The 13,985-nt window shown below is 38.3% G+C and overlaps 1 protein-coding gene across 1 annotated transcript in view; it reads right to left on the reverse strand.

Annotated features, from left to right (window-relative positions):
• Positions 1-13,985, reverse strand: part of unc5a (unc-5 netrin receptor A) — a 480,707-nt gene that overhangs the window by 135,143 nt on the left and 331,579 nt on the right. The window contains exon 6 of the mRNA XM_056471872.1: positions 128-292. Coding sequence (XP_056327847.1) covers positions 128-292 — 165 coding nt within the window. The remainder of the gene's footprint in view (positions 1-127; positions 293-13,985) is intronic.

Here is a 13,985-nt window from a genome sequence, read left to right on the forward strand (position 1 = left end):
ATGTTCACCATTAGAGGCTGGATATATTTACACACTGTTACCACACAACTGTGTTTAAACCCCTGATAAAAGTTATTTCAGCATAATACATCCCCTTTAATGAAGAGCTAGAGGTGCTGGTACTCACTCTGCGGGCACTGTTCGCTGGTACAGTTCAGTGACTGCAGATCCAGGCCCTGGCAGTCTTTCCCACCGGTGCCGGGTGTTGGTTGTGTGCATTCCCTGCTCCTCCACATGCTGCAGTCGGCTCCACACGGAGACCATTTACTCCACTCACTCCAGCCTCCATCCACTGAACACACACAGAAACACACACAGCGCAATCAGCAATACAATACAAACAATTACAAGCACACAAACACAAAGCAATAGTCATTTGGTCAATGCTGCTGAATGTATGCAAAGCTGCTTGTTTGCTTATTGCCACATCAGCAACTTATGGATATTTCATGGCAAGATCAATATACATAAAAACATTACATAAGACACCCGCTTTAAATGTCATCAGCTGATAGATATGGGCCAGTAGGGGCCTTCCACGCCTACTGGTAGGCGCAGAAGGCTGTTATCATCCATCCACATGGCTAATCAGCTATACTAATGGGGTTGGGGTAGACGTTAACAAAACACAATTAACTGGAAATTGAATAAATATAAATAATTCTCGTTAACTTCTGGCCCCTGCCGTTTGTGATCTACAGCTGATTAACCATGTGGATGGATGATAACAGCCTTCTGAGCCTACTAGTACATGCAGAGGCACCTACTGGCCCATATCTATTAGCGGATAACGCCCATTCAATCGAGTGATAACATTCCAATCGAAACTTCATAATTCAATAACAAATGATACACAAACAAATATATGACTACAAATAAACAAACAAACCATATAAACAATATTACAATTTGCATGTGATGTTTCAACTCAATATTTGGTATATGATTTATAATTCTTCCTGGCTATGCAAAGAAAAAAAGGGTTGCTGTTTTTACTACACTGCTGTTGTGTAAATGCACTGCACTTACAGCTCCAGTAAAGTGCCATGAAATTGAGATCCGCGCTGGACTAAATTTTGAATCCCGCTCCCGTCCGCACCTGCCAGGTTTTAGCCCGAACCCGACCGCTTCCGCTTCCGCTTATGTTCAGCATTCGTTGTCTTGCTGCCCAACCCGCTCCATTTTCTACCCACCGCACCCGTTCCCGCTAATGGCCGGGGGGGGGGGGGGGGACAAAACCGAAAACCAGTCCAAAAATACACCAGTTGACCACTCCGGCGCTTTATTTGGAAATTTATTCCCGCGCCGAAAGAAATCTGGTCGGCTCCCGCGGTACAGCCGCGGGAATGCAGACCTCTACTTTGAAAATGTGCATTTACATTCAATGTGTGACATAATTGTAACGTAAAACATGAAGGCAGGGCAGGATATACAGTAGCTCCTCCCCTTTTTAAAAACAGCCAATAGCATTCGTTTTGATCACAGCTCTGTTTGTCACTGTTTTTGAGCGCACTAGAGTATAGATATCCTTCAGACTAACATACTGACACTAACAGGAAACCCACATCAGGGAAGTCTGATGTATGGGAGTCTTTTTCATGCGTCATAGACACAAATGGGAAACATTACCCTTTGCGTGATGTGATAATACCTTAAAGTTTTACACTTCAGCAGCCACAAGACTGGAACTTCAGGTTTTGGCGGCACTCATGTCTCATCATAAAGGGGCAAACAAAACTGACATTTAAGCCCGATCCCAATTCTACCCCTTAGCCCTTCCCCTTACCCCTTGTTTTGCGCGGGTAGGGGTGTCCCAATTCTCTTTAGCTTCAAGAAGAAGGGCTAAGGGGAAGGGGTGAATAGCCCTTCGAACTAAGATTTTTCAGACCACACTCAAAACCAAGGGGTAAGAAAATTTCCCAGAACACACCAGCAGTATCGCAGCACCCGGAAGTAAGGAGATCCACAAACTAATATTTTGCCAGACGGAGCTGGTCTGGCAGCTGGTGAACAAAGGCTGAATATATGGAGGGAGCGGTTGGGTGTGGAATAAAACCTTGCGAGAGCAGGACTAAAAAATTTGTCCTACGCAGACCTCTACTGTGAAGGTCATCAGTTCACCGAACTCACCAATGATATCCAGCGGCAGGCCCGCAGAACCACACACGTTTTAGGCACACACAATCTAGGCAAACCATATATGGTTACGACGGATGGTAATGTTATTAACATCGTCTTGGACATTGTCATAGATATATTTTGATATATATGGTTAATAAATATTGTACACAATAAACAATAGTGTTTACTTTATTTCACAAATATTGCGAGCGAGACGGGCGAATGGGGAGCGATGTTTCCGATCGCCATTCAATATAATAGACTGAACAGTTTTCTATCAGTCATCACGGATGATCAGTCATTATTATCTGACAGAGTCAATATAGCAGATACTCGTTTGCTGGCCTTGCTAAAAGATCTAAATTGGACATGTTTAAGTTATATAACGGATTCATTTATAATGAAGGAAATAATAGCAAGTTAATATAGGCAATAATACATTTTACATGTAATGAATATATAAAACTATGTTATTATTTTACTCAAGCGATTTAATAGTGTGTATTTGCTTAATTTTCGAATAACTTTTTAATGAATGATTTCCCACATTAAATACTGTAGTAATTTATAGTAAGCAAAATATTGTTTTTAAACCAAAATTTAGCAATAGAAACAAATTAACTATTAATAATTAATCCCAAAAAATAATAAGTATATATATATATATATATATATATATATATATATATATATATATATATATATATATATATATAACTGAACTTAAACACTACAAACTGAACTACACTGTTCCTATTTACTGTGAAGCTGCTTTGACACAATCTACATTGTATAAGCGCTTTACAAATAAAGGTGAATTGAATTGAATATATATATATATATATATAAATAAAACTAACAGCTGTGACAGTTTAGTAAAAGACTTTATAATCAAGAGTTTATAATCAGATAATCAGTTAAGATAATCAGTTTATAACTATATTATATATTGTTTAAATGATTAACTATAGTAATTCATTTTAATGTGACACATTATTGCTTGCTTTTTATATGTTACAACGAAGTGATTTTAACCAAGTATGATAATATTAAGATCCAGAATTAGTTTATTACACTTAATCCTACAATTAGATGGTCTATTATGATTTCTTTACATATGTGGACACGTGAATAAAGTCATACGTGTTTAGCCAATTATTTTTATTGACATAATTTGGGTTCAGAAACTGGAGAGATGTTAAAATGATCAATATGATATAATAATGACTGAAATGGGAAATCATATTTGTGAAATTCAATAGGTGGCGATAATGCTAAGGAGTTAGTTAGTTACCATATGTGGTTTGCCTAAATCGTGTGTGCTAGATTGTGTGTGCCTAAAACGTGTGTGGTTCTGCAGGTTCTACACTGAGTGTAACCACAGATACAGGGACACTGTAGTGTTTTAAAGCGGTGATACATCAGCAGATCGCTCGTATGTCAGCTTTTAGACAAACCAGCTGATCGACATGACTGTGAAACGCTCCAGTGTCCCTGTATCTGTGCTTACACTCAGTAAACAGAGGTGAGTTCAGTGAACTGATGACCTTCACGGCCAATCACAGTCATTTCTGTTGAGCACGTGAACACAATGGCAAATCAGCAGTGTTTAAGAACGCAACACAACAGCGCAGAAAAGTTAGCTGGAAATTGACGTTTTTAAAATTCCAGTATCATGACAACCCTCTTTTCCATTTACTAACCCTCGTCAAATTATAAAACATAATACTTTAGTGAATTAAAAACCTAATACTTTTGTTCTTTAAATTAAATGTTAGTCCCAGTAAAAGTTAAGTCCTCCTTTAGTCATTGCATCTACACTTTTACTCAAGTGCTGAATTTGTGTACTAGTCCATAATCTAGTTTATATAGTCTCCTTGTCGATGTTAATTCCTCTTTAACACACTGACTGGCCTCTGCAACACTGATGTGTTCAACACACACACCTGGCCTTTGCTCATGTCAATCACACACACACAGTTTCTGACAGTGCTGTGTATTAAGTATGCAGCTTATGCAATATGATCGCTGCTGTCACACTGGCAAATGCAACACCTGTCTCTATGATACACTCAACTAACTACATGCAGACACGCAGTCTCTAAGCGACACATTTACACACACACCAACCAGCACATTATAAAACAACCTTTTAGTCAAGTCAAATAGCTGCAGGAGAATATATATATATATATATATACACACACACACACTTACCGGCCACTTTATTAGGTACACCTTACTAGTACCGGGTTGGACCCCTTCAGAACTGCCTTAATCCTTCATAGCATAGATTCAACAAGGTACTGGAAATATTTCTCAGAGATTCTGCTCCATATTGACATGATAGCATCACGCAGTTGCTGTACATTTGTCGGCTGCACATCCATGATGCCAATCTCCCATTCCACCACATCCCAAAGATGCTCTATTGGATTGAGATATGGTGACTGTGGAGGCCATTTGAGTACAGTGAACTCATTATCATGTTCAAGAAACCAGTCTGAGATGATTCACGCTTTATGACATGGTGTGTTATCCTGTCAGCAACAATACTCAGGTAGGCTGTGGTGTTGACACGATGCTCAATTGGTACTAATGGACCCAAAGTGTGCCAAGAAAATATCCCCTTATTATATTATATTCCCTTAGCTTTTATGTTTTTGACGCCAAATTCTGACCCGACAATCCGAATGTGTCAGCAGAAATGGAGACTCATCAGACCAGGCAACATTTCTCCAATCTTCTATTGTCCAGTTTTGGTGAGCCTGTGTGAATTGTAGCCTCAGTTTCCTGTTCTTAGCTGACAGGAGTGGCACCCGGTGTGGTCTTCTGCTGCTGTAGCCCATCCGCCTCAAGGTTGGACGTGTTGTGTGTTCAGAGATGCTCTTCTGCAGACCTCGGTTGTAACGAGTGCTTATTTGAGTTACTGCTGCCTTTCTATCAGCTGGAACCAGTCTGGCCATTCTCCTCTGACCTCTGGCATCAACAAGGCATTTGCGCCCACAGAACTGCCGCTCTCTGGATATTTCCTCTTTTTCAGACTATTCTCTGTAAACCCTAGAGATGGTTGTGCGTGAAAATCCCAGTAGATCAGCAGTTTCTGAAATACTCATATCAGCCCGTCTGGCACCAACAACCATGCCACATTCAAAGTCACTTAAATCCTCTTTCCTTCCCATTCTGATGCTCCGTTTGAACAGCAGCAGATCGTGTTGACCACATCTACATGCCTAAATGCATTGAGTTGCTGCCGTGTGATTGGCTGATTAGAAATTTGCGTTAATGAGCAGTTGGACAGGTGTACCTAATAAAGTGGCCTGTGAGTCTGTGTGTGTGTAATAAAATGTAGGTAAACAACTCACTGATTCAAATGATAAATTTAGACCGAGTCTTCAATGAACAACTCAGTAATTCAAAAGATTTGTTTAAAGCGAGTCTCCAACTAACAACTCACTGATTCAAATGATTCAGTGGGAGTCACCAGCAAACAATTCAGATTCAAACGATCTATTCAGAGTGAGTCTCTGACAAAAAGTTGTGCTTGTTAGCATTAGTTAATGCACCGAGAGTGAACATGAATGATTGTATTGTCATTATATAATATTAACAAAGAGGACTGAATTCTGTAATGAATGTATTGTTCATTGTTTGTTCATGTTGAACACAATAACGTTCCTTAAAATATACATACTGCACCATAAAATGTTCCCATGGTTACCACATCGAACTATGACATATAATGTCCATAAATGCCCAGTTCAGCAGAATTCATCCACAATAACAAGAGAGAACAGCCCAGATAGGAGGTGGAAAATTCAGTGTGTTTGGAGATATTTGTTGATAAAGAAAATAAAGAATTAAAGATGATATTTCGTCATTGCTTGTTAGACGAGTGTTTTTTATATTTAAATATACTGAGGGATTAATAAGTAATGATCTGTTCAGAGTGAGTCTCCTGTTAAACTCACCGATTCAAACAATCTATTTAGAGTGAATCTCCAGTAAAAAACTCAATGATTCAAATGATCAATTTAGAGTGAGTCTCCAGAAACGACTCAATGATTCAAAGGATCTATTCAGAGTGAGTCTCCTGTTGAACACACTGATTCAAACGATCTATTTAGAGTGAATCTCCAGTAAAAAAAACTCAATGATTCAAATGATCAATTTAGAGCGAGTCTCCAGAAACGACTCAATAATTCAAAAGATCCATTTAGCATGAGTCTCCAATTAATAAGTCACTGATTCAAATGATCCATTCAGAGTGAGTATTTCAAAGTAGAATTAGTATGTCCCAAATTGTAGTATGTTGAAAAGAGTATGCCAAAGGTTCCCCGGGATTCAAATGGCACATTCAGAGTGAGTCTCAAGTAAACAACAAAATGATTCAAAAGATCAATTTAGAGTGAGTCTTCAGAAATGACTCAGTGATTCAAAAGATCCATTTAGAGAGAGTCTCCAATTAACAAGTCACTTATTCAAATGATCCATTCAGAGTGAATCTCCTGTTAAACAACTCACTGATTTAAGTGATCTGTTTAGAGCGAGTCTCCAGTAAACAACTGATAGATTTAAACGATACGTTCAGAGTGAATCTCCAGTAAACAACCCACTGATTCAAACAATCTGTTTAGAGAGGTGCTGCATCCCAATTCGCCTACTATCCGTCCTAAATAGTATTTCAAAGTAGAATTAGTATGTCCCAAATTGTAGTATTTTGAAAAGAGTATGCCAAAGGTTCCCCGGGATTCAAATGGCACATTCAGAGTGAGTCTCAAGTAAACAACAAAATGATTCAAATGATCCATTTAGAGTGAGTCTTCAGAAATGACTCAGTGATTCAAAAGATCCATTTAGAGAGAGTCTCCAATTAACAACTCACTGATTCAAATGATCCGTTCAGAGTTAGTCTCCTGTTAAACAACTCACTGCTTTAAATAATCTGTTTAGAGCTAGTCTCCAGTAAACAACTCACTGATTCTAATGATCCATTTAGAGTAAATCTCCTGTTAAACAACTTACTGATTCAAATGATCCGTTCAAGGTGAATCTCCAGTTAACAACTCACTGATTTAAACGATCAATTTAGAGTGAGTTTCTAGTAAACAAATCACAGATTCAAATCATCAATTTACAGTGAGTCCCCAGTAAACAACTCACTGATTCAAATGATCCATTCAAAGTGAGTGTCCAGTAAACAACTCACAGAATCAAATGATTCATTCAAAGTGAGCCACAAGCAAACAACTCGATGATTCAAGAGATCCGTTCAGAGTGAGTCTCTAATAACCATTCATTGATGCAAATGATCTGTTTACAGCGAATCTCCAGTACAGCTTAATGATTCAAAAGATCCATTTAAAGCGAGTCACCAGCAAATAACTCCCTGATTCAAATGATCAATTCGGAGTGAATCTCCGACAAAAAGCTGTGCTTGTTAACATTAATCCACTGAGAGTGAACATGAGTGACTATGGTACAGTGTGTAAAATATTAGTGTACATCCACAATAACAGTTTGAAGAGAGAAAAGCCCAGATAGGAGGTGGAAAATTCAGTGTGTTTGTGCCCAGCGTAACGACACTCAAATGTCCAATTTCCTCCCAAGCCACGCAAGAAGTATTTTACTTCCATTCTTCATTCTCACAGGGCTGCGGGGATTTTTTTTTCTCGTCAGCTGGACCGGAGGCCGTTTTGGAAGTCTTATTCAGGCTGACGTGGTGCCAGGTTGTGGAAGGTTACTACAGGGCTAATGTGAGCAGCTCTGGTAATGAGATCTCTGGGGGCCGAGCTGGACCAGGAGCAGGGGGTGAATTATAGTACTTGGAAACAGAGTTACTGATGACTCCATTCAGCAGACCCGGGATCAGACATGCTGGGCTGTTCATTAACCCCTGGCTTTATAGCATATTCACTGTCGGCTGTGCTCCGATAACCCGACCCTGACTGTACAGTGAGGTCAGCGCTCGGCCAAACAAGCTGCTAATGATGACGGAGGAAGACGGAGAGTCGGCCTTCATGAAGAAAATATTTTCATATTTAACGACAGAGAGAGATTATTAAGTGATGATCTGTTCAGAGTGAGTCTCCAGTTAACAGCTCACTGATTCAAATGATCCACTCAGAGTGAATCTACAGTTAACAGCTCACTGATTCAAATGATCCACTCAGAGTGAATCTACAGTTAACAACTCACTGATTCAAATGACCCGTTCACAGTGGGTCTGGTGTTAAATAACTTGCTGATTCAAATGACCCATTCACAGTGGGTCTGGTGTTAAATAACTCACTATTCAAATGATCCATTTAGAGAGCGTCTCCAGTAAATAACTCACTGATTCAAATAATACATACAGAGCGAGTTTCCAGTTAACAACTCACTGAATCAAAAGATTCATTTAAAATGAGTCTCTAGTTAACAACTCACCTATTCAAATGATCATTTTGGAGTGAATCTCTGGTAAAAAAAAATAAATAAATAAATAAAAATCAATTGACACATTCAGAGTGAGTATGGTGTTAAATAACTCACTGATTCAAATGACCCATTCAGAGTGAGTTTGGTGTTGAATAACTCACTGATTCAAATGACCCATTCAGAGTGAGTCTGGTGTTAAATAACTCACTGATTCAAATGATCCATTCAGAGTGAATCTCAAGTTAACAACTCACGGATTCAAATGATCCATTTAAAGCAAGTCTCCAGTAAACAACTCACCAATTCCAATGACTCATTCTGAGTGAGTCTGGTGTTGAATAACTCACCGATTCAAATGACCCGTTCAGAGTGAGTCTGGTGTCAAATAACTCACTGAGTCAAATGATGCATTCAGAGTGAATCTCAGGTTAACAACTCACTGATTCAAATGACCCATTCAGAGTGAGTCTGGTGTTGAATAACTCACTGATTCAAATGATCTGTTCAGAGTGAGTCTGGTGTTAAAAAACTCACTGATTCAAATGACCCATTCAGAGTGGGTCTGGTGTTAAATAAATCACTATTCAGATGATCCATTTAGAGACAGTCTCCAGTAAATAACTCAATGATTCAAATAATACATACAGAGCGAGTGTCCAGTTAACAACTCACTGAATCAAAAGATTCATTTAGAATGAGTCTCTAGTTAACAACTCACCTATTCAAATGATCATTTTGGAGTGAATCTCTGGTAAAAAAAAAAAAAAAAAAAATCAATTGACCTGTTCAGAGTGAGTCTGGTGTTAAATAACTCACTGATTCAAATGATCCATTCAGAGTGAGTCTGGTGTTAAATAACTCACTGATTCAAATGATCCATTCAGAGTGAATCTCAAGTTAACAACTCACAGATTCAAATGATCCATTTAAAGCAAGTCTCCAGTAAACAACTCACCAATTCCAATGACCCATTCTGAGTGAGTCTGGTGTTGAATAACTCACCGATTCAAATGACCCGTTCAGAGTGAGTCTGGTGTCAAATAACTCACTGAGTCAAATGATGCATTCAGAGTGAGTCTGGTGTTGAATAACTCACTGATTCAAATGATCCGTTCAGAGTGAGTCTGGTGTTAAATAACTCACTGATTCAAATGACCCATTCAGAGTGGGTCTGGTGGTAAATAACTCACTATTCAAATGATCCATTTAGAGACAGTCTCCAGTAAATAACTCACTGATTCAAATAATACATACAGAGCGAGTGTCCAGTTAACAACTTACTGAATCAAAAGATTCATTTAGAATGAGTCTCTAGTTAACAACTCACCTATTCAAATTATCATTTTGGAGTGAATCTCTGGTAAAAAAAAAATAATAAAATAAATAAAAAAAATATTCAATTGACCTGTTCAGAGTGAGTCTGGTGTTAAATAACTCACTGATTCAAATGACTGTTCAGAGTGAGTCTGGTGTTGAATAACTCACTGATTAAAATGACCGTTCCGAGTAAGTTTGGTGTTAAATAACTTACGGATTCAAATGACCCATTCAGGGTGAGTCTGGTGTTGAACAACTCACTGATTCAAATGACCGTTCCGAGTAAGTTTGGTGTTAAATAACTTAGGGATTCAAATGACCCATTCAGGGTGAGTCTGGTGTTGAACAACTCACTGATTCAAATGACCGTTCAGAGTGAGTCTGGTGTTAAATAACTCACTTATTCAAATGACCCATTCAGAGTGAGTCTGGTGTTGAATAACTAACTGATTCAAATGATCCACTCAGAGTGAGTCTGGTGTTAAAAAACTCACTGATTCAAATGACCCATTCAGAGTGAGTCTGGTGTTAAATAACTCACTGATTCAAACGTCCCATTCAGAGTGAATGAGTCTGGTGTTAAATAACTCACTGATTCAAATGACCCATTCAGAGTAAGTCTGGTGTAGAATAACTCACTGATTTAAATGACCCATTCAGAGTGAGTCTGGTGTAAAATAACTCACTGATTCAAATGATCCATTCAGAGTGAATCTCAGGTTAACAACTCACTGATTCAAATGACCCATTCAGAGTGAGTCTGGTGTTGAATAACTCACTGATTCAAATGATCCGTTCAGAGTGAGTCTGGTGTTAAATAACTCACTGATTCAAATGACCCATTCAGAGTGGGTCAGGTGTTAAATAACTCACTATTCAAATGATCCATTTAGAGACAGTCTCCAGTAAATAACTCACTGATTCAAATAATACATACAGAGCGAGTGTCCAGTTAACAACTCACTGAATCAAAAGATTCATTTAGAATGAGTCTCTAGTTAACAACTCACCTATTCAAATGATCATTTTGGAGTGAATCTCTGGTAAAAAAAAAATAAATAAATAAAAAATCAGTTGACCTGTTCAGAGTGAGTCTGGTGTTAAATAACTCACTGATTCAAATGACTGTTCAGAGTGAGTCTGGTGTTGAATAACTCACTGATTCAAATGACTGTTCAGAGTGAGTCTGGTGTTGAATAACTCACTGATTCAAATGACTGCTCAGAGTGAGTCTGGTGTTGAATAACTCACTGATACAAATGACTGTTCAGAGTGAGTCTGGTGTTGAATAACTCACTGATTCAAATGACTGCTCAGAGTGAGTCTGGTGTTGAATAACTCACTGATTCAAATGACTGCTCAGAGTGAGTCTGGTGTTGAATAACTCACTGATTCAAATGACTGCTCAGAGTGAGTCTGGTGTTGAATAACTCACTGATACAAATGACTGTTCAGAGTGAGTCTGGTGTTGAATAACTCACTGATTAAAATGACCGTTCCGAGTAAGTTTGGTGTTAAATAACTTACGGATTCAAATGACCCATTCAGGGTGAGTCTGGTGTTAAATAACTCACTGATTCAAATGACCGTTCCGAGTAAGTTTGGTGTTAAATAACTTACGGATTCAAATGACCCATTCAGGGCGAGTCTGGTGTTGAACAACTCACTGATTCAAATGACCGTTCAGAGTGAGTCTGGTGTTAAATAACTCACTGATTCAAACGTCCCATTCAGAGTGAGTCTGGTGTAGAATAACTCACTGATTCAAATGATCCACTCAGAGTGAGTCTGGTGTTAAAAAACTCACGGATTCAAATGACCGTTCAGAGTGAGTCTGGTGTTAAATAACTCACTTATTCAAATGACCCATTCAGAGTGAGTCTGGTGTAGAATAACTCACTGATTCAAATGATCCACTCAGAGTGAGTCTGGTGTTAAATAACTCACTGATTCAAACGTCCCATTCAGAGTGAGTGAGTCTGGTGTTAAATAACTCACTGATTCAAATGACTGTTCAGAGTAAGTCTGGTGTAGAATAACTCACTGATTTAAATGACCCATTCGGAGTGAGTCTGGTGTAAAATAACTCACTGATTCAAATGATCCATTCAGAGTGAATCTCAGGTTAACAACTCACTGATTCAAATGACCCATTCAGAGTGAGTCTGGTGTTGAATAACTCACTGATTCAAATGATCCGTTCCGAGTAAGTTTGGTGTTAAATAACTCACGGATTCAAATGACCGTTCAGAGTGAGTCTGGTGTTAAATAACTCACTTATTCAAATGACCCATTCAGAGTGAGTCTGGTGTAGAATAACTCACTGATTCAAATGATCCACTCAGAGTGAGTCTGGTGTTAAATAACTCACTGATTCAAACGTCCCATTCAGAGTGAGTGAGTCTGGTGTTAAATAACTCACTGATTCAAATGACTGTTCAGAGTAAGTCTGGTGTAGAATAACTCACTGATTTAAATGACCCATTCAGAGTGAGTCTGGTGTAAAATAACTCACTGATTCAAATGATCCATTCAGAGTGAATCTCAGGTTAACAACTCACTGATTCAAATGACCCATTCAGAGTGAGTGTGGTGTTGAATAACTCACTGATTCAAATGATCCATTCAGAGTGAGTCTGGTGTTAAATAACTCACTGATTCAAATGACCCATTCAGAGTGGGTCAGGTGTTAAATAACTCACTATTCAAATGATCCATTTAGAGACAGTCTCCAGTAAATAACTCACTGATTCAAATAATACATACAGAGCAAGTGTCCAGTTAACAACTCACTGAATCAAAAGATTCATTTAGAATGAGTCTCTAGTTAACAACTCACCTATTCAAATTATCATTTTGGAGTAAATCTCTGGTAAAAAAATAAAAAATAAAATAAAAAATCAGTTGACCTGTTCAGAGTGAGTCTGGTGTTAAATAACTCACTGATTCAAATGACCGTTCAGAGTGAGTCTGGTGTTAAATAACTCACTTATTCAAATGACCCATTCAGAGTGAGTCTGGTGTTGAATAACTCACTGATTCAAATGACCCATTCAGAGTGAGTCTGGTGTTGAATAACTCACTTATTCAAATGATCCACTCAGAGTGAGTCTGGTGTTAAATAACTCACTGATTCAAATGACCCATTCAGAGTGAGTCTGGTGTAAAATAATTCACTGATTCAAATGATCCATTCAGAGTGAATATACAGTTACAACTCACTGATTCAAATGATCTATTCAGAGTGAATCTCAAGTTACCAACTCACTGATTCAAATGATCCATTTAAAGCGAGTCTCCACATTTGGCTATTGCCGGCTGTGCTCCGATAACCTGACCCTGACTGTACAGTGAGGTCAGCGCTCGGCCAAAACAAGCTGCTAATGATGACGGAGGAAGACGGAGAGTCGGCCTTCATGAAGAAGACGTTTAGCCATCGCTTGTTAGATGAGAGTGGGTTTTTCATATTTAAATATACTGAGGGATTATTAAGTGATGCATAGTGATATTTGGACTAACAAAGACTGTGTGGAGTGCATCTAAAAGAGAAGCTTTAGATCAAACATTCTGCAGAGAGAGTGGAGGAGCAATAAAATAATTGCACTCGTCTGCTTATATCATCACAGCAGCCAGACTGAGTGGGGAATTGACGCTTAATGAATACATTACAATAGGAATCGTGTTCTCGTCTCTGATTCTCGGCATCAATGTTAAAAAAAGCAGGTGATGGGAGATCAACAGCTAAGAGATGGAGAAAAGATTCGCTTTCTTCTCTCAGAAAAAGCTGTGCAAAGTGACAGATAGGAAGCCTCTTGACTTATTTGAGAAGAAACGAGAGGAAGATAAAACACTGGCAGCAATATAGACATTAAAGTCAAGCAGAAACTGCATTCGCAACCCATTTGACTTTGAAGTCGTGACATGTTTTTAAATAAAAAACTATTGCTTTAGGAAGAAATAAGTGGTTGGAGGTTTTTTTTTTTAATCCCTTGGGAATTGATTTCACAATTGACTACAATGAGGTATATGAACATGGACTTTTTTATTACTTTTTTAAGTATTAAAATATGATGAAATCTGATATAATCTAATAAAATTTACTAAAGTCATCAGTTTGCATGCATTTA

The sequence above is a fragment of the Danio aesculapii genome, chromosome 14, assembly GCF_903798145.1.
Source record: "Danio aesculapii chromosome 14, fDanAes4.1, whole genome shotgun sequence".
Taxonomy (NCBI): domain Eukaryota; kingdom Metazoa; phylum Chordata; class Actinopteri; order Cypriniformes; family Danionidae; genus Danio; species Danio aesculapii.